Source organism: Helianthus annuus, chromosome 4, assembly GCF_002127325.2.
Source record: "Helianthus annuus cultivar XRQ/B chromosome 4, HanXRQr2.0-SUNRISE, whole genome shotgun sequence".
Lineage (NCBI taxonomy): Eukaryota > Viridiplantae > Streptophyta > Magnoliopsida > Asterales > Asteraceae > Helianthus > Helianthus annuus.
In genome coordinates, this window is record NC_035436.2 from 25,919,914 (window position 1) to 25,939,971 (window position 20,058).

General features: G+C 41.8%; 2 protein-coding genes across 2 annotated transcripts; one reads left to right on the forward strand and one right to left on the reverse strand.

Annotated features, from left to right (window-relative positions):
* Positions 1–3,785: 3,785 nt before the first annotated feature.
* LOC110913066 (probable carboxylesterase 2) lies at positions 3,786–5,864 on the forward strand. Its single transcript, XM_022157934.2, has 2 exons — positions 3,786–4,374; positions 5,327–5,864. Exons 1-2 carry the CDS (start codon positions 3,789–3,791, stop codon positions 5,728–5,730), a joined length of 990 nt encoding a protein of 329 aa, XP_022013626.1. The 5' UTR covers positions 3,786–3,788; the 3' UTR covers positions 5,731–5,864.
* An 11,918-nt stretch (positions 5,865–17,782) lies between these two features.
* Positions 17,783–19,222, reverse strand: LOC118491459. The gene has a single exon (XM_035989263.1). It carries the CDS (start codon positions 19,220–19,222, stop codon positions 17,783–17,785), a length of 1,440 nt encoding a protein of 479 aa, XP_035845156.1.
* Between the last annotated feature and the right edge of the window lie 836 nt (positions 19,223–20,058).

A 20,058-nucleotide genomic window follows, 5' to 3' on the forward strand; every position in this document is an offset into this window, starting at 1 on the left:
TAGTCACCTCCATATTTTGACTCTTTCGTATTTGGGACTTCTCATCTCTTTCACCATCAAGCTAATCAATCTTAGTAATTGACTCGTGAACAAAGAGCGAATGAATTGACGTGGGAATAATAGCAGTTTTCTAGTAGTGAATTGCTTACTGTAACATGAGCTTTAACCCTATCGAGACCCATATACAGTAATCTATAGAACACTCATATTATGTCTGTAGTTCCATATTGACTTCTTCTTAATTACGTCTATACTCCACTATTGACTTCTTTTTTAAGTTTGTACTCCATAATTGACGATTTGTTTTTAAATTACATATCAAACATGTAGGTTCTTAATTTCATAATAACCAAATAGCCTTCTCAATCGTGTAATCACTTTCAGATTAAAGTATTTCGCATGTATGAAATCACTAATCGAATGTATATTATGAGAAAAACAAAGCTGAGAGTTTGCTAATGTATCAGACTAGTTGAATTCCTTATGTAGTGGCGTTGCCCTTAGACCCTACCACAGGGTATTGCCCCTGGACTTGGTACCAGGGCCGCCACCCCTAAATCCTCATTTGGTATATGGCTAACGGTACTTAAGTTAGAATAGTCTTGAATGAGTTAAAGTCCACACCTCCTAACTCAACTCAATATACATTCTAACTTTCCAATCGGTCTTAAGTAAATCCAGCTACCTTAAAATGACATGGATAACATGATGTAGAGTGTGAAACCCGAGCTTTAAAGTGTTTATCTTGCGTGTTTTATTCGGTTTTAAGTGATTATATGCGTCGAATGAGATAACTACGAGAAATTGTGGTTTGTGCAGGTTAATTGCTTAAATCGGGGAAGTTAACATGTTTAGAGTTGAAGTGGAATGTCCGATGTTGGCGAATGTAGTAAACGGAAGTGTTTCGGGTCGTACTGATAGTTTGGATACGTAAAGAATGCGAAGCAACGAAGTTAAAGGGCCATTCGGTAAATAATTGGAAGATAAAGTGCTTTAGATATGAGAGGAATATGAAAGAAAGAAGTCCAGGGGGTGAAAGTGTTATTAGATGAAACTTGAATATGAGTTATAGTGAGTTGGAGACATGCAATGTAGGTTACGGGCTTCTATACGTGACTTACGGATTAGAGGAGATGTTCTCAAAAATGTACAGCAGGTTATACTTGTGGTTTACGGTTCACACATATAGCTTACGGTTGAGGAATGTTATATATCAAGTTTCTAGGGTCCAAAATGTAACTTATAGTGTGAACAAGTGTAAACACAAGTGTGAGTGCATGAAAAGTTACAAGTTGCACTTGAGGCTTACAGTTGATACATGGAACTTACGGCTAACATGAGGTACTGAATCGTAACTTACGGTTTAACAACCGTAAGCTACGGCGGGTTACCTAGGGCTGTACGTGACTTGATATTTGAAAAAGTTTAAAGAGGTTTTAAACCCCAATTTGAGATTTCTTCTGGATCATCGAAGTTTAGCAACAAAAGACAAGACTTTTGGCTCTTGTCACTCAACAACATCAACATCATCATCATTCATCACCGATTACCGAATCATCATGCAATCAATTTTCTTTCGAGTCTTTGAAGATTGTTTGTGCGTTATGAGCGGCTAAATCTCCCATGATCATCTCTGGGACTAGGGTTGTGTTTGAAACATTGGGTTTACGTATATTTGCGACTTTTTGGATTAAGATTTGATTAGTCATTTGGTTAGTCTTTCTTATTGTTCTTTTTTCGATTAAACGATTCTTGGATTATGGTAAACATTTATGTTCATCAATTATTTGGCATTTTTTAATCAACAATTGGGATTAAATTCTAAGTTTTCATCGCTCTTAAACCTTTAATCATTGAACTTGTCTATGTTTATGAAATCTGGAATTGGTAATTAGTTGGATTACTATTCATTTGCATCAATCTTTTGGTTTCAATTGTGGATCATTGCAATCAAATATATTATCCGTTAATTATTTATCAAAACAAGTTTTATCAAATCATGTCTATGTGATTTCCAACTGGTAGTAATTACGTAACTCGATTTTCTACATAACCTGAAAACCCGGAGACTGGTCTATTTTCTCATAATTGTTTACAACCACATTAATTACTTTTATTTTTCATAATCACTCTTACAATCTACACAAAAGCAACTAGTTTTAAATTAGATAATAAACACAAGCAATGAACTTTTACACTTTCCACTGATTACCCGTGGATTCGACACCCTACTTACCCTTTACTAGTAAAAGGTGAATAGGACACTTTTAACTATATTTTTGACCGACCTTACCACATCGATCATAACACTAAATCACAAACAAAATATACGACTTTTCACAAAAATATATATAGCACGTGATAACAAAATGATGCTTAGTAAATAAAAGCATAGTGTTTAGATAATTATGTAAGATTAAATATATTATTATTATAATATTTAATCTTGTAGCCATATAATCATTTATATTATATAGATCAAAATATATTATAACATGTTATATAACTAGTTGATAATTGTTGATGATGGACCATATACCCTTATTAACTAATTAGGTTTCCTCTTGGGTGTATATATAAGAGTATGTGTAAAAATCAACCATCGCCCCTGAACATTAAAACAGGGAGCGCTATAGGTTTGAGATTTTGAGTCCTTGTTATATACATAGCGGTGTGAAGGAATGATATATCAAAAACACCTAATCACAAAACCAACACATAAACACAAACACTTACAAATCCATATCCTTTTGATCTCCCAGAATCCAAGTCCTCCAACGAACAACTTCGTATACGTAGTGTCTCCAAACGGATTATTCAGGAACTGCAAACTTGATCCGCTTCATCTGATCGGTTGATACGCATCCATCTACGTTACAATTGATTACAATTGTGTGTGTATGTACATGTTGTATCGATTAGGAGGTGATTTTGGTGGTTTGATGGAGCATAGTGGTTGGATTTGGAAGAAACCCTTGTAGAACCCTAGAAATGTTATAATATGGTGGGAGAGAAAGAGAGAGGAATTGGGGTTTGATAATTACAAGCGGAGGAATCTTCGGAGAATTATTTGTAATGTTTTTTTTTTAATTTAATAAAATTTAATAAATGTATTTTTTATTATTGTAATGTTTTTTAAAATTTAATAAAAGTGTTTTTCTATATAATTTAGAGATTAAATGAAAAAAATAGAAAAATATTTTTAAATAATTAATAAAAATAAAAATTAATGATTAGGTAATGATGGTTAAGGGCTTTATGACTACGGTCTCTAGTGATATAACGCCCCATAAAACCCCTCTATGACGTGGCGTGCCACTTGTCGTATAACGTCCCCAAAGGGGCTTTATGACTACACATGGCCTAAGGAGATAACTAGAGAGCTAAAAGGTTAGACAATAATCATAACATCATTAACATCAAAATCGCCCCTGTCTCTCCATCCGAATTCCCCTTTGATTCAGTTATCACCATCATAACAAGTATGTCAAACTCAATGGCTACATCTCTGACTGGAATTTTTGTTGTCCCGTCTCCTATCACAAATATTTTTTTTATGTTTTTCATTATGCCTTAGCAGAACTATCAACAAATTATTTATAGGAAATGTGTTGCCACACAACATGGATAAATCTTGTAACATCAAATCAATAGAAAATCTGATGTTATTGATCACCAAAACATTAAATTCATGTGTTTAATGTGAACCTCACATATGATATGTCCTTATATATAGTGATATAAGTTGCAGAAGTAACAAATATATTTTCTTCCATAATCATCAAGAGATGTTTTCAGTCTCTCCCTCTGCCTACATTTCAACCTCCGATGAAGTTCCTATTGAAGTTCACGGCTTCTTCCGAATCCACCACGATGGTCGATTTGAAAGATTGGCGGGACTTAATACGATTGCTGCTGGAACGGATCAACTAACCAAAGTTCAATCAAAAGATGTAGTCATCTCACAACAAACCAACCTCTCTGCAAGAATTTATATCCCCAAATCCACCACCCGAAATAAAAAACTTCCTATTCTAATATACTACCACGGCGGGGCCTTCTTGACGGAGTCCTCGGCTTCAACCACGTACCACCCAACACTTAACCTAATCACAGCGGAATCTAACGTAATTACTGTGTCAGTTGATTACAGGCTGGCACCAGAATCCCCTATCCCAATACCATACGAGGACTCATGGGAGGCAATCAAGTGGGTAGCTAACCATGATAAAGGAAAGGGTCCCGAGCCGTGGTTAAACGACTATGCAGATCTTCATAATGTGTTTCTTGGTGGAGATAGTTCTGGGGCTAACATAGCCCATAACATGGCCATCCTGGTCGGGCTGAACACAATTACTGCTATCAATCTAAGGGGTCTGTTAGCCAAGTCTACTACTACCACCACTACCACCACTATCACCGCTACTACCACTACTAGTTATCTTTATTTGTGTGTTAGAGCATTCACAATACTACTACTAATATTATTTTTATTCACACTTTTTAATATTTATCTCTCATTTAAAAAAACCTCCCACATCTAATCCATCATTTTTATTTTTATCTTACTCACAAACTAGTACTCCTTATTTTTATACACTCACAATAATTTGATAGAAGATAAATAGTAGCTTTTTATATATAAAAAACTAATGTAGCAATTTTCCAAATTTTAAAAATGGGGTGTATATTTGGTGGTTCTGATGTGGAGTGAAAAAAAAAAAAGATGATTTTTTGACATTTACCTTAAATTTTAAAAATAAGGAGAGATATGGTTGAGCTATTGTGAATGCTCTTAGTTATTGTTTAATCTCTAGTTTGAGTATTAGGATAGTTATTGACGTTTATCATTATCATTGGTTAGCTTTATCATTGTCGTTCTTGAGTGTAATCTTCTATATAAGGATTAGAGTTAATTACATATTTAGTATCTATGGTTTGCACAAAGTAACATACTTAGGTATTAATAGTTTAAAATCACCTTCTAGGGTATTAACTTTTCATTTTGTAACGTTTCGAGTTATTAACTTCTAGGGTATTAACATAGTTAGTCCCTGTGGTTTGCATAAAATAATATACTTGGGTACTGATAGAATTTGATTTTAAACCTACAAATGATGTTAATATCTCCAAACGTTACAAAATGAAAAGTTAATACCCTAGAATGTGATTTTAAACTATTAGTACCTAAGTATGTTACTTTGTGCAAACCACAGGGACTAACTATGCAATTAACTCTAAGGATTATATGGATCTAACTTTCAATTAGTAAAAATACAGAAAATATTCACCACTGCATTTTATCGGTTATTTTGAATTCTTTCAGGTGTTATAATGCTTCACCCGTATTTTCAAGGATCGGAGCCAATTGGACCCGAGTTAGGGAAAGATCGCGATTTCAAAGCTGGTGCAGATCTGACATGGAAGTTGGCAAGTAAAGGAAGGGTCGGGCTAGATGATCCGATGTTAAACCCGGCTAAAGATCCCCGGATTTCAAAATTTGGGTGCTCTAGGATACTTATGTGTGTTGCTGAGAAGGATAAATGTTTGTTTAGAGCTTTGAATTACAAGAAGGTGATGGAGAAGAGTGGGTGGAATGGAAGATTTGAGATGTTTGAGAGTAAAGGGGAGAGACATGTGTTCTTTTTGTTTAATACTTCATCCGAAAATGCATGCGCTTTACGCAAAAGGATTGGTGCTTTCATCAATCCGATCCTTAGCAAGGCCTGAACGTTTCTCTTGTTGAATGAAATGGAAATATTATCAATGAAATGAAGATGATAGTGGCATGAGCTATGTATGTATATGTATAGACTATAGAATAAGCCCCACAATCATATCGCTTATAATATATGTATGAGTGTATGATATGTGTAATAATGTTCATATGTAATTATAATCATTAACATTAATGTTTGATCTCCCTGCAAATGACTTCATTTGATCCAAATGAAGGCAATGATGCTCATACATCATTGTGAGTGGTCTAAATTATTATAAGATGATGAAGTTTTTAGAACTTCAACGAAATTTACACCTATTGGCTGTGTAAGTTGGAATCTGAGTGAAACATGAGTTAAAAGATTATCAATCTTTTTTTAATGGCTAAACTTGCACACCATAAGATTGAACCCTAAAACCACTGAGTTATTTTCAAATAGATTCTTGACTCCTTATTTAATAACCCTTTCTAGATTTGTTCAACTACCTATCGGGATAGAGCTCGGGAAGCTAATGTGGAGCCCTTCCCCGTCAGGGAACAAACTCAGGGACTCACCCCATCTGGCTCGATATGCCTCTCTCTCTCTCTCTCTTGATATTATTGGATGGGGATGGATTGAGAAACCATTTCTTGTTGGTATGGGAAGAAGATAATGAGGTGGAGGTGATGTGGAGGTGAGAGAAGGAAAACCATACCCCATAGTCTAAGGGTGAACGGAGTCGTATCGGAAACCACTTTACCGAAGTGGTAAACCACTGCCAACATCAAGTTTACCGATCTAGCTAAAGGATTCCGGTGAACCTTCACCGATTCGGTGAGAGGGAGGGAGGGGGGGGGGGGGAGATGGGTGTGTGGTTGGGTCCATTCCTTCTCAACCAATCACACATTTTTTCCTTTTTTTTAAATAGTACCTAAATCTCATTAGGTAAACCACCGCCAACGTTTTTGGGTATTAGGTAAACAATTTAGGTAAATTGACGTGACACTGTCTGATTGAGTGAATGGGGAGTTTACCTATTCCAAATGTTTAAGCACACTCTTCACCCTAAGTTTTGCTTTTAAGTTTTGTTTTTTTTGGGAAATGGGAGGTAGACCGAAAATTTTGATTGCAATGAATGGAAAATACAAGACCATTAAAAGGCTTTTGTTTTGATTACAAAAATTGCCTGGTGAGTGAATAAATTTGATTGCAATGAATGAAAAATACAAGACCATTAAAAGGCTTTTGTTTTGATTACAAAAATTGCCTGGTGAGTGAATATAAGGTAATAAAATGACATGTTTTGTTCTGTTTATAGGCTTTTGTTTTGAAAAAAGGATTACATGTATAAGTAAAACATTTTCATATTTCAAAACCAGATCACACACTTCAAATCTTCAAATTGGATTCATACGAATGTACCAAAATGCCATGAGTTCATTTAATTACAAACCGATGTATGGTGTTTAGCCCAAAACATCAATAAGGGTTCTGGGGAAATCACACTAACTATTCCCAAACACGTTTAAAAAAAAAATCTAATATTAATTTATACACTTGCTAAGTGTACATAAAACGTAAAACAGTGTGCATAACACACCAAACTACCAACCTGTAGATAAAAGTACCATATGCTCAATGAGCTGACAAAATGAGACAGTGTGACCTAAATGGTACTACACCATTCTATGTCACAATGATGTATAGTTTGGGTACGGACTTTCATATAAGCATAAGGGAGGAAAGGGCGCTTGCTCGTAAGGCATTGCGGGTAGCATACCCAATTCGATGAAAACGTCGCCACCTCTTCGAGTAGGCTCGGTGGATACCATTCACGGGTATTGTTACCCGAATCAGTGGCGAAGCTTGAGATTTGCGACTGAGGAGTTGAAAACGTATATACCCAAAAATTTCTGTAAAACCAGGGGGTCAGTGGCGAAGCTTGAGATTTCCACTACTGAACGAAAAGTTCGGGGGGGGGGGGGGGGGGGGGGGCGGTCGCCCCATCCCGCCCCCACTATGCTGCGCCATTTACCCGAATGCTAATGTTGATTTTTTTACCGTTGAAAAGCCAAAGGACTGTTGGGCAGCGGTTTTTTTTAATCTTTTAAATAATTAAGATCCATATAAGTATCTAGCCCTTTAACATTTTAATTCACCCAAATTACCAATCATATTATCCACAACTCCTAAACCTTTCTACTCAATTACCCCATTTTTAGAGTTAAATGCCATTTTAGTTCATGTGGTTTGGGCCATTTTGCCAGTTTAGTCCAAAGGTTTCATTTTTAACCTGTGGGTTCAAAAAGGTTTCACAGTTGCCATTTTAGTCCACTTGGTTAGCTTCATCCATTTTTTCTGTTAACGAGAAGACCAATTTGGTCATTTTGTATGTAATTCTGTTAACTAAAAGGGCAATTCAACCATATAAAACTAGTTGAGGACCCGTCCGTAGGCCGGGTACCCTAACGGCATAATAACATAAATACTCATAGAACATAATAAACAAAACGATAAAACATATTTATAATGTCACTAAACAAACAACGAAACATTAAAATGGACAAAACAAAAGAGCATACTTAATGGAACTAAATATTTGGTGAAGTAAGAGTCTCGGTATATATTGCTCATTGTAACCCGTGAAACCAAACTACAGGTAAGTAACAATCATCCCCTTTCTTTGTCGTGTCAATTTCATTAGCAACTCCATCATTTGATACCACAAGAAACCTGCCAGTACTTGTAATATGTGTAATAGAGCATGATAAAATAATAGGCTGTATGCGAGGGAAAACCCATAATTTCACCCAACTTTCACCTTCCATCCTCCACAAATCAACCGTCCAATGAGAAAACCCATGAGTAACAAACATATGAAGCTCTTTATGAACAACAACTAAATTTCCATCAAAGTCAGCATGTGGAATTCTTGGAAAGGTTTTCAACTTAAATCTCTCTGATTCCACATCAAAACCAAACAACATAACACTCTTATTCTCAATAAAACAGTTAACCAAAAAATATAAAACACCTTTGCAAAAAGTTCCATTAGACCAAATAGGTTCTCCACGTCAGCAACGAAGTTTATTTGCAAAAGTGATTTTGTGCCACGAGTCAAACATACTTGAATATACACGAACCCACATTTTACCACGCCTACGCTTTATGTGTAAAAGCTTGTAATCATCCGTCTTATCCATATACAACCCAATTGCATTTGACTTAGGTTTATATAAACCATGACTATTTGAGCTGGACACCTCTTTAAATGCATGAGTTAATTGATTCCAAATAACCAATTTGCAAGTATTACGAAACAAACACATAACAATCCTTCAAAACTTGTTAGAATATTTACTTTATTCCAAGCCGCTTCATGTGACATTTCAAATAACCAAACATTAAAATGAACAAAACAAAAGAGCATACTTAATGGAACTAAATATTTGGTGAAGCAAGAGTCTCGGTGTATATTGCTCCTTGTAACCCGTGAAACCAAAGTACAAGATAGTAACACTCTTTCCCTTTCATTGTCCTGTCTATTTGATTAGCAACTCCATCATTCGATACCACAACGAACTTGCCAGTACTTATAATATGTGTGATAGAGCATGATAAAATAGTAGGTTGTATGGGAGGGATCCCAGGCCGTTTTCTTACCTCGATTAATCCTGTTATAACATCACGGAGCCCAAAATCATAAAAATGGTCGTAAAATATCACAGGCTGCAAATTAGTCATAAAAAATAAAGTTCAAACACGGTATTAAAAAAAGTTTAAAAAATAAAAGAAGCCGGTCACTCTTATTACAAACACACAAACTTACCATTCCGGGATGAGTTAAGATGTATGCATATCCTTGCATAAGCTTATCTCATGGGAACGGCCAATGACCCTGTAACAAAACAAAATATATATAAAACTTCTTTAACTAATATTCTTACATTTAAAGCTATCATATAATTAAAAGGTATGTATTGACCCAAACGGGAAGATTTGGAGTGGACCTGTGTTGATCCAGTATCATGATTTTCCACGAATGTGACAGCACGTGAGGGCCACCATCCCATTACCCCAGTTGGTTTTCCGTTAGGATCTATTAAAACCCATCCACCAGTGCTTGTAATAACCCCCAATAAGCCGTAAACAATCTCTCATTATGATTACTTTAGATATCCATGAAAATATTATGAATAGGCAATGAGCAGTAAACAAATATCTTGTTTTAAGTACGTGTCACGACATAAATTCACACCCTTAGTTTTCTTTGTGTTATTATGTCCATCTCATCCTATGAAATTATTAGTTGAGCTTTGAAAATATCTTAAAAGGTTTTACTTGCAAAAAAAAAAAAAAAAAAAGAAAAACACAATAACTACAATAAATATATGGGTGAGTTATAATTGTTATGGGGATTTTTTGGACGATAGAATAAAATTACATGATGACTGTCGAATACTCAACTTCCGGCTGACATTAGCTGGATCTTCGGTGACGTCAAGAGTCTTTATCCTTGCTTGCTACAAAAGAACAAACCGTTAGCCTCGCCACGGGGGACCCCGGGAGGGGGATCCGTGACCAAGCTCCGGCGTAAGAGTAAGTAAACTTGCCGGGAAATGAGAGGAGTTTCTTCCGATGAGAATATTCACCGGAAGGTTCCTTTTTTTGGTGTGAATCTAATTAATAGGTGTGTGTAGTAAATGAAGAGAATGTTGGTCGGAGTTTAATGAGAGGAGAGTAAATGAGAGTATAGTAAATGAGAGAACGAGAGAATGTCGGAGATTATACCTGCCTTAGCTCCTTGATATCCTCTCTTATATAACAGCAAGCTCTTATCTTGTTAAGGGTTTTCCCACACATGATCCGACGGTTTTTGAAGGTTCTCGGGAAGGTCAGACACGTGTCTGACCCCCAACGGTGGGATATTCTTCTTCATTAATGCTCAGCCGGATAAGTATGATGATTCAGACGGGATCCGTTTCTTATCAAGCATTTAATGAGCTCTGTCTTTCGTAGCTGTTTCCCGCCCGTTGCCAAGGGAGGAGAAACCTTAGTGGGCAAGGCAATTCTATCCTGTGGGCCTTTGTGTAATTGGGCTTCCAAAGAAATGGCCCAAAGCGGGTGAAGTGGGCTTCCCCACTGGCCCGTCGTCAAGTCATCTTTAGTCCCTGGTTCTGAGACCCGAGGCTCATGATCCGGGGCTGAGTCACAACCGCTTAAGAGAGGTGGTTTCTCTTTTGGTGGGTCCACTCCGAGTCAGTTACTGTCTATCGTTCCTATTAATCATGACATCGTCGGATGCCTATAGCGGGAGTTAATCCCCTAGTAACACGTGCCCCTTTTTTGAATTTTGAAGAGACCATTGATGTGACGGTTACTTGCATGTCAGCGGTACCTGTTTAAATACCCTATTTGGCCCTTCCGATTTCTTATTCAAATACCTCAACTCCTTTTTCTTCTTTGTAGCCATTTCCCTGAATTACAGCTTTTTCTGACCATGAGTCACGGTGGCTGGTCCTCGATAAGGTCCATACTGACGGCGAAGGACTTGAAGTCCTTCGTTGAGGCATACAAGATCCCGGATCGGTTCTCCCCTTCTTTGACCGGCCCTAGCGAGTCGGCAGAATGTACGCCGGACAAGATACCCATTTATACCATAGCCTTCTCTTCCTGTGGGGTCCGATACCCTATTTCCGCTTTCAAGATTTCTCTGCTCCGTCACTTTGGTGTCCATTTCTCTCAGATTCACCCTTTGGGGTTCATGAGGGTGGTTCATTTTGAACTATCCTGTTCAGCTATCTCAGGGGAGCCCTCTGTTCCTCTGTTTTGTATGTTCTATAGGCTTATTTCAGACGGAGATTGGTCCACCTTCGCGAAACGACAGAACAATATCTCGAGGCCTTGCTACAGCTTTATGCCTACCTCTACTTATCCGAAGGACTGGAAGAGTAGATTCATCTTTGTTTCTGCCGCTATGTTGCCGGAGTCCCCTTTGCCAAAGGATCTCGATGCCGCAATCGAAGACACTGTCCCTACTCTTTCCGCAGCCGAGACCATTCAGTGGAAAAGGATGTGTGATAACCCGACGAGGGCATTCACTTTCTCTGAAGGGATGCTTGCTATGGGGGGGGGGGGCTGAGTCCCTCTTATCCAGTCCGTCCGAGAGCTTTTTTCGGCAAGAAAGGTACTTCTTTGTTCTTGATTTGTTTCTTATAGCCATTCTCTTTTTTACGTCTTTGAAGATCATGTAGTCATCTTTGGTGTCTTCTTTTTGTGTAGAGATAACTTTGTGGAGGCTTCTCCAGGGTGATTCCAAAGATGTGAAGTATGTGGTTGATAATGAGGTTGATCCTAGGTTGAACGCAGAAGTACAGGTTATAGGGGGATCCACCCAGGCTGGAGGTTCTGTTGCCTTGGGTGGTGGCGAGGAGAATCCTTCTGATGAGGAGGAGAGTTCTCCTGACTTTCCTCGTGTTCATCCCTCCGGCTAAAGTGACGACGAAGACGTGGAAATCCAGTTAGTCCGTAAGAGGAGATCTGCCAGTCCCCAGCCGGCTCCTGCACCCCGTAACATCCGTCAGAGGCTTCGGAGTGCCAGTGGTCAAAAACTTCCCCCTTCATCTAAAGCTGCTTCTGATCTTACTCCTGCTGGGGTCAAAGGTTCCCTGTCTAAACACTTGAGGTCCTCGAGCTTAGTGAGTGCTCCTTTGTTGGTAAGCTTTCTTTTCTCTTATTGTTTTTTTTTTTTTTTTGTCTTTCTGCTTCGTTTCTAATTGTTCTTTTTCTTACTTCTTAGGGGAGTTCCAGGGAGCCTATAGAAATTCCAACTGTTCCTCTCCTTCCCGTATCCGGGATAAGGCCTCTGAGGTGGGGGTGGCTCGCTTTTCCTCAGCTTTCGAGCTTTCTCCTTCACATGCTACTGGGACTAGCAAACCCACTCTCCTCGAAGGCCCTGTTTATCGATCCCCTCTTGCCCCTTTGTTTGCCGATGCCATCCCCCCTACTTATGTCCCTAAATGGAAGGTAACTAGTTCTTCCGTGATAGGGACTCCTGAAGCTGCTAGGGACTTTCTGAACCATGCTGTTCCTCCCTCACATAAATTTGTAAACTCTGCTCTGAGGGATGATCTCTTTGAAGATCAATACAGCATGTCTCTGTGTGAAAGCTTTTTTAGGGGTGCTGGGATGTTGCAAAGGATCGACGATTTGAGGAAGGCAAACGAAGGGCTCAAAGCTGAGCTTAAAGCTTCCCAGTCGGTTGTTGCTGGGCTTAGGGGCCAGGTGGTTGATGCTGAGAGGAGATTGCAGGAGGAGAAGGTACATAGTCTCCCCCCCCCATTTTTTTTATCTTACATATACGTTCACTGATCCTTTGTCTAGGGGGCTGGAGCTATGCTTGAGAGGAAGGAACGAGCTTGGGAGCGGGAGATGGCATCGTTGGTTGAGGAGAAGGAGGAGCTTGTCGCTGAGCTGAAGCACTTGAAGGAAGTTGGCTCCGTTTCCCAGGAGCAGCTCAATACCATGTACGCAGATTATGGGATAACTTCCGATGATAACCAACGATTGGCGGGGGAGAAGCATTGGTTGATTACTGAGGGTTTTGGGGCTTTTCTCGCTGCTGTCGCTCAATCGGAGGACTTTAACAGTGGCTTGGAGGAGGTGTACAGGGCGTATAGGGATGTTGGCTACTAGGCGGGATTAAAGGATGGGTATGCCTATTCTGCTCAAGGCCTGGGCAGAAAGGAGACTCCTCTTCATAACTCTAAGGCAAAAAAGAGGTTGTCTAAGCTGAATGAGGAGTTTGGGCGTAAAACCCCGGCCATCCTTGGGGAAATCCTGGAGCATCCCCTGATCTCTATTGATGAACTGAAAGCCCTGTTCTCCTCTGCCGGTCCTTCGTCTCCACCGTCTCTTTCCGGGGCTGATCCCCAATGAATTCTGAACATTTGATACACTTCGATATGGTTGTAATAACTTTTACTTACCTTAGGATACTTGTGTGTTTTTCCTGACTATCTGAGAGGGGTCCTTTGTGTCGGGGACCCTCTCATCCTTTAATCGTATGGTTTATGGTTGTGTATTTCTTCTTTGCTTTGTTGCCTGTTTGTTTGTTTTGCAGGGATTCTTACCGGAGGCCAGCTTGGTGCTTTCCCGGAGACTTTCAGATTGTCTGGCGAGGAGCTATGTTTTTGTTTCATCTTGCTGTATTTGCAATCTTGTATATTGCTAATTTTTGCCAAAGTTACTGAGGCCTTTCTTTGTGCATGTAATTTGTATTAAATAAAGCAGATTCCCCTTTGTAGTTTCGTATATACGAGTGTGTTTGTATTATTGTTTTTTTCTTTTTGTTGTTTGTTTCGTTAAAATGTGATTGTCTGTTCGAGGCCAATCGGTGGACAAGTTTATAATGCGGTGTTATGTTTTTAACTTGTTTTGTCCGTTTTAGGTTAGCTAGACCTTTATTAGCCCCACGGCCGGGCTTTTGGCATGTTTTGGATGCCTTGTACACGTGTGTTTGTTTGCTCTAGTTTAGATTTAATGGTGTTCCTAGGCACGTCTGCCTAGGTATGATGTCCATTGTTTTTTTCAAAATGGGACGTTCTCCGTCCGTTTTTCATTTAATCTTTGGGGGGTTTACACTTCCCGTCACATATTGTTTACAAAAGGTTCACTTTCTTAGGGGGGGGGGGGTCCCCGTACACATAGTTAGCTATTACAAAAGTGGCCCCTCGCCGTTTTCCTTAGGGGTAAACCCCTTACACATAATACTTCCTAAGCTGTATGAGATTCCAGGTCCTGGGGACCTCCTTGCCTTCAAGCGTCTCCAACTTGCAAGTCCCTTTGCCCATGTGACTCGATAGGGTCCCTCCCAGTTGGGGCCTAACTTCCCGGTATTTTCTTGCAAACTGGCCTCATTGGCTCTAATAACCAGATCCCCTGGGACGAGGTTGAGTTTCTTCATCCTGGTGTTGTAATAACTCTCCAGGAGCTTTTTGTATTGGGCAACTGCTGCTATTTCCCTTCTTTCCTCCAACAAGTTTAGGTTCATTCTGAGGTCCTGCTCGTTTTCTTCATCTCGAAGCTTCATCCGGGCAGTTGTGGATCCGATTTCAGCAGGAATGACAGCCTCTGTCCCGTAGGTAAGGCTGAACGGGGTTTCCCCATTGCAACTTTTGGGGGTGGTTCTGTATGCCCATAGCACGAATGGAAGTTCTTCCAGCCAGCCCTTTTGTTTCCTTCCAAGCCTTCCCTTCATTCCTTTAATGATGCTTTGGTTGGCTCTCTCCACCAACCCGTTACTCTGGGCATGGGTGACGGAAGTAAACACCTGCTGAATTCGCATCTGCTCACACCATGGTTTGAAGGGTCTTCCGGCAAACTGGACTCCGTTGTCGCTCACCAACTGCTTCGGGACCCCATATCTGCATATGATGTTATCCAGCACGAACTTCCTCATCTGGTCTCCAGTAATCTTTGCCAAGGGCTTCGCCTCAATCCACTTAGTGAAATAATCAATGGCTACCACCACGTATTTGACCCCTCCCGAGCCCTCCGGGAAAGGCCCAATTATGTGGACGACCTATTTCTGGAACGACCATGATGTCGAAACTGGTACCATGGGGTGTTTGTGCCGGTGGGTCATCGATGCATGCACTTGGCAGTTGTCACACTTCTTAATTTCCTCAGATGTTGTTTCGTACATTCGTGGCCAGTAAAACCCCGCATTCATTGCCCTTCTCACTATTGTTCTTGGTCCCGAGTGCATCACGCAAATCCCCTCGTGCATCTCCCTAACCACATATTCGGCCTCTTCCATGTCAAAGCACTTCAGGGACGGGCCCAGATATGACCTTCGATATAGCTCCCCTTCGATCAGTTCATATTGCAGGGCTCTGACCCTTATCTTTCTAGCCGCCCATTCCCCCTCGGGTAGAATTCCGTCTCGGAGGAATTTAATGATTGGGGTCATCCATGTTTCTTGAGGACCTTCGACCGTGGCAACTTCTGCTGTGCTAAGGGAGGGGGATGTCAGGACCTCCACCTTGATTTCTTTCGCGAGGTGGTCGAATGCTACCGAGGCCAGCTTGCTGAGTGCATCAGATTTCCTGTTCCTTCCACGAGGGATATACTCCAGTTTGAAAGTTTTGAATGCCTTAGCCATCTCTTTAACTTTTGCCACGTATTGGGCCATGGTGCTATCCTTGGCTTCATATTCTCCTTGGTACTGTTTTACTACCAGCTGTGAATCAGTGCTAGCCTCTACGTGTCTTGCTTTCATTTTTTGTGCCAGGCTCATCCCTGCTAGGAGGGCCTCGTATTCTGCAGTATTGTTGGTGTTCTCGAAATCCAGCCTTATGGCATATGTCAGCTCGACCCCCTCGGGGCTTATCAGTGTGATGCCTGCCGCACTTCCTTCTTCACTGGACGCTCCATCGGTGAGCAATTTCCACACAACCTCGTCTTCCCTTTTTCTTTCTTCTGTCTCTAAGGCCTCCCATTTTAATAGCTCCCTCTCTTCATCTTCAGGGACCTCTGCCAAGAAATCGGCCAGTATCTGCCCCTTCATGGCCGTTCTGGGCTTAAACTCCAGAGACTGTTCTCCCAACTCTACGGCCCATTTAGCCAATCGTCCTGATAGCTCCGGTTTCCTAAGCACTTTCTGAAGGGGTTGATCAGTCACCAAGGTAATCTTATGCCCTTGGAGATACCTTCTGAGCCTTCGGGATGCAAAGACTAGAGCCAACGCGAGTTTCTCCAAAGGCATGTATCGTTCCTCAGGCCCCTTAAGCGTCCTGCTAATAAAATATATGGGGATCTGTTTCCCCTCTCGTTCCACCATCATGACCGCACTTATGGTCGTTTTCGAGGCAGATAGGTATAGGAGCAACGGGTCCCCGGGCACCGGGGTGGCCAACGTCGGGAGCTTGCAGATGTAGGCTTTCATCTCTTGAAAGGCAGTCTCGGCCTCCGTGGTCCAGTTGAATTTGTTGGTCTGGAGGCAGTCTTTCAATACTTTAATGAAGGGAAGGGTCTTGTCATCTACCTTTGATAAAAAACGGTTTAACGCCATCAGCCTCCCATTTAGCTGTTGGATATCTTTTAGGGACCTGGGAGACCGCATTTCGGCTACGGCCTGGGTTTTTTCTAGGTTTGCTTTGATTCCTCCTTTGGTGACCACTACCCCCAGGAAATTCCCTTCCTCTACTCCGAAACAGCACTTCCCAGGGTTCAGCTTCATGTTCACATCCTGCATGGTGTTGAGAGTCTCGGCTATGTCATCTATCATGGCTGTTTCTGTCAAGCTCTTGATAACAATGTCGTCAACATACACCTCTAAGTTCCTCCCTCGTTGCTCCCTAAACAAGGTGTTCATGAACCTCTGATATGTGGCCCCAACATTCTTGAGGCCGAAGGGCATCTTGGTATAGCAAAACGTCCCCTCATCTGTGATGAAAGCGGTCTTCTCCTCGTCTTCTATTGACATCTGGATTTGGTGGTATCCCTTGTAGGCATCCAGGAAGCATTTCAGGGGGTACTGGGACAAAGAGTCCACCTGGGTGTCTATCTCCGGGAGGGGATAACAGTCCTTGGGACATGCTTTGTTTAGGTCTTGAAAATCGATGCACATCCTCCACCCTCCGTCCTTTTTCTGAACCATGACTGGGTTGGCAACCCAGGATGGGTATTTAACTTCTCTGACTATCCCCGCTCTGAGCAGCTTTCGAGTTTCTTCATAAGCAGCCCTTCTTTTACTAGGTCCCATGCTTCGCTTCTTTTGTTTCACTGGTTTCGCCCATGTGAAGGTGTTGAGCCGGTGCTCAGTTAGACTCCTGGGGATTCCCGTCATGTCCCCATGTTGAAATGCAAACACATCTATGTTATGGAGGAGCAGCTCCTCTTGCATTTGTCACTCAAGTCGCTTCCCACCTTGACTGTCTGTTCTGGGAACCTGTCACAGAGGACCCACTCTTCCACCCCCTTTCCCTGGGATTTCCCTGGTTCTTCCCCTTTGGATACGGAAGAAACTACTTCGTAAGCGGACTTAACCCATGCAAGACCGTTTGGTGTTTGAAATACTAAAGCCCCGTAGGGGTGGATGCTTGTGCCTGCAGGTCTCCAATCCCGGGTCTTCCCAAGATCGCATTGTACTTAGAGGGTGCCCTGACTACTGTGAAGGTCAGATTTATCGTTCGGACCCGATCCCCTACCCCAACTAGGAATGGGAGCCTGATCTTTCCCAGGGGATGCGACACACTGTTGTTGAATCCCACTAAGGGGATAGAATCTTCCTCCAATCTATCTCTTACATCCCTGTCGAACCTAAGAAAACAGTGTTCGTATATTACCTCAACGCCTGACCTTCCATCCACATGTATTCGAGACACCTTGTGTCCGGCTATTACAGCTGAGATGTTCAGCGAGAGTCGTTGCACCTCACTTTCTTCTAGGTATGGCATAAGGATGGGAGCTTTCATGCAGTTCGGGGAGCCTAGGATTCTGGCCTTTACACTTCTGGTGGTATCGAACTCATTCCTCCTTCTAATCATATCAACATCTGCCCTCCCTGGCTCCCTTGCATCTCTTCCCTTGCGATCCCCTCCCCCCTCCTTGATTTCCTTGACCAAGTGGGCCAACCTCCCCGTTTTCACCGCGGTTTCTATTTCCCTTTTCAGGTACATGCAGTCATCGGTTTTGTGCCCAAAGCCTTTGTGAAACTCACCGTACTCGTTCGGTTGTGCCTTCGGTCCTGGTTTTATGGGTGGTGGCCTTGGGAAAGAATTCTTTACCCTCTCTGTGGCTAGTATCTCACTTGGGGTCTTGGTGAGAGGGGTGAAGTAATCGGAGTACGGAGGGGGACCTCTCCCTCGGGGTCTATATGGGGAGTATGAGGGCCTTGCCCTGTCATGCAACATTCTATCAAAGGCAGGTTTCCGGAAATAGGGTGTGCCTTTATCAGGAGGCCTTGCAGCCGGGGTGACCCTCCGAGGCGTGACGTCCGTCTCCTTCGCTTTGCTGACTGTATCTTTTCCCCGGACAAAGGCCCTGACTCTATCCATAAGATTGTCGAAGGAAGGAGGAAATTCCTCTCCCAGTTTTTCACACAGCTGTGCATGTTTCAACCCGTTTATGAAACTACTGATCTTCATGACCTCTGGGACGTCCTTGATGTTCATGCTTTCCTTAAAAAACCTTTCCATGTATTGGTCTATTCGCTCGTTATCCCTTTGTCTGATATGAAGAATCTCGTTTGGATTTTTGACCACCTTCCTCTGTTGGCCAAAGTTCCTGAGGAACTTCTCGCTCAATTCTTCATAGCTATCTATACTCCCCGGGGGAAGACTGTCAAACCAAAGCCGGGCTCCCTCCGTTAGGGTTTGTACGAACATGTGGCACCATACTGGCATGGGCCATCTTCCTAGCTGCCCCGCTCCCCGGAAGGCATGCAGGTGATCCTCAAGGTCTCTCGTTCCATCATAACGATCAAAGCCTGGGGGTAGCTTTGTCTTGGGAGGCATAGGCGCTTCTGAGATTCTCCGTGTGAACTTTGAGACCTCAGCTAAGTCTCGTGGTAGGTATGGTTGATCCAAGCCACCGTCACCAAAGTTATCTTTCTCCTTTTCTTTCTCGTTGGATTTCTAACCTGTGATCAGATCCTCCCTTTCTTCAGAGGACATCTGCCTCAGGGCAGTCATAAATGTTTCCAGCTGGTCACTGCTGCTGTTCTTATTTTGAAGGTTCGTTCCCCCCTGGTTGGAGGGTGTGTCAAAAGAAAGTCTAGCCCTGAGGCTGTCGAGTTTTTCCTGCCTCTTTAAATCTTCAAGATACTTAGTTAACTTCTCCCTGTGCATGGCCACAAAATCAGGAGTGATGTGCTCTGCTTCTCCCGGATTTTCTACCTGGTTCTCGTTACCTTCTTCATGGGTAATATCTTCTACGGTGACTTTATCCAAATCGTTTTGTGCCGTCTGAGTGACACGTGAGTTGTGTGGGGTTGCCATGTTGTTCTTGATGGGATAAGCTACTCTTCGGATGTCGAGTGTTGGTGTGGGAACGCCGGGCAAGCTGATGTCCCACGGATGGCAACAATGTCGATTACCCAACTTCCGGCTGACGTTAGCTGGATCTTCGGTGACGTCAAGAGTCTTTATCCTTGCTTGCTACAAAAGAACAAACCGTTAGCCTCGCCACGGGGGACCCCGGAAGGGGGATCCGTGACCAAGCTCCGGCGTGAGAGTAAGTAAACTTGCCGGGAAATGAGAGGAGTTTCTTCCGATGAGAATATTCACCGGAAGGTTCCTTTTTTGGTGTGAATCTAATTAATAGGTGTGTGTAGTAAATGAAGAGAATGTTG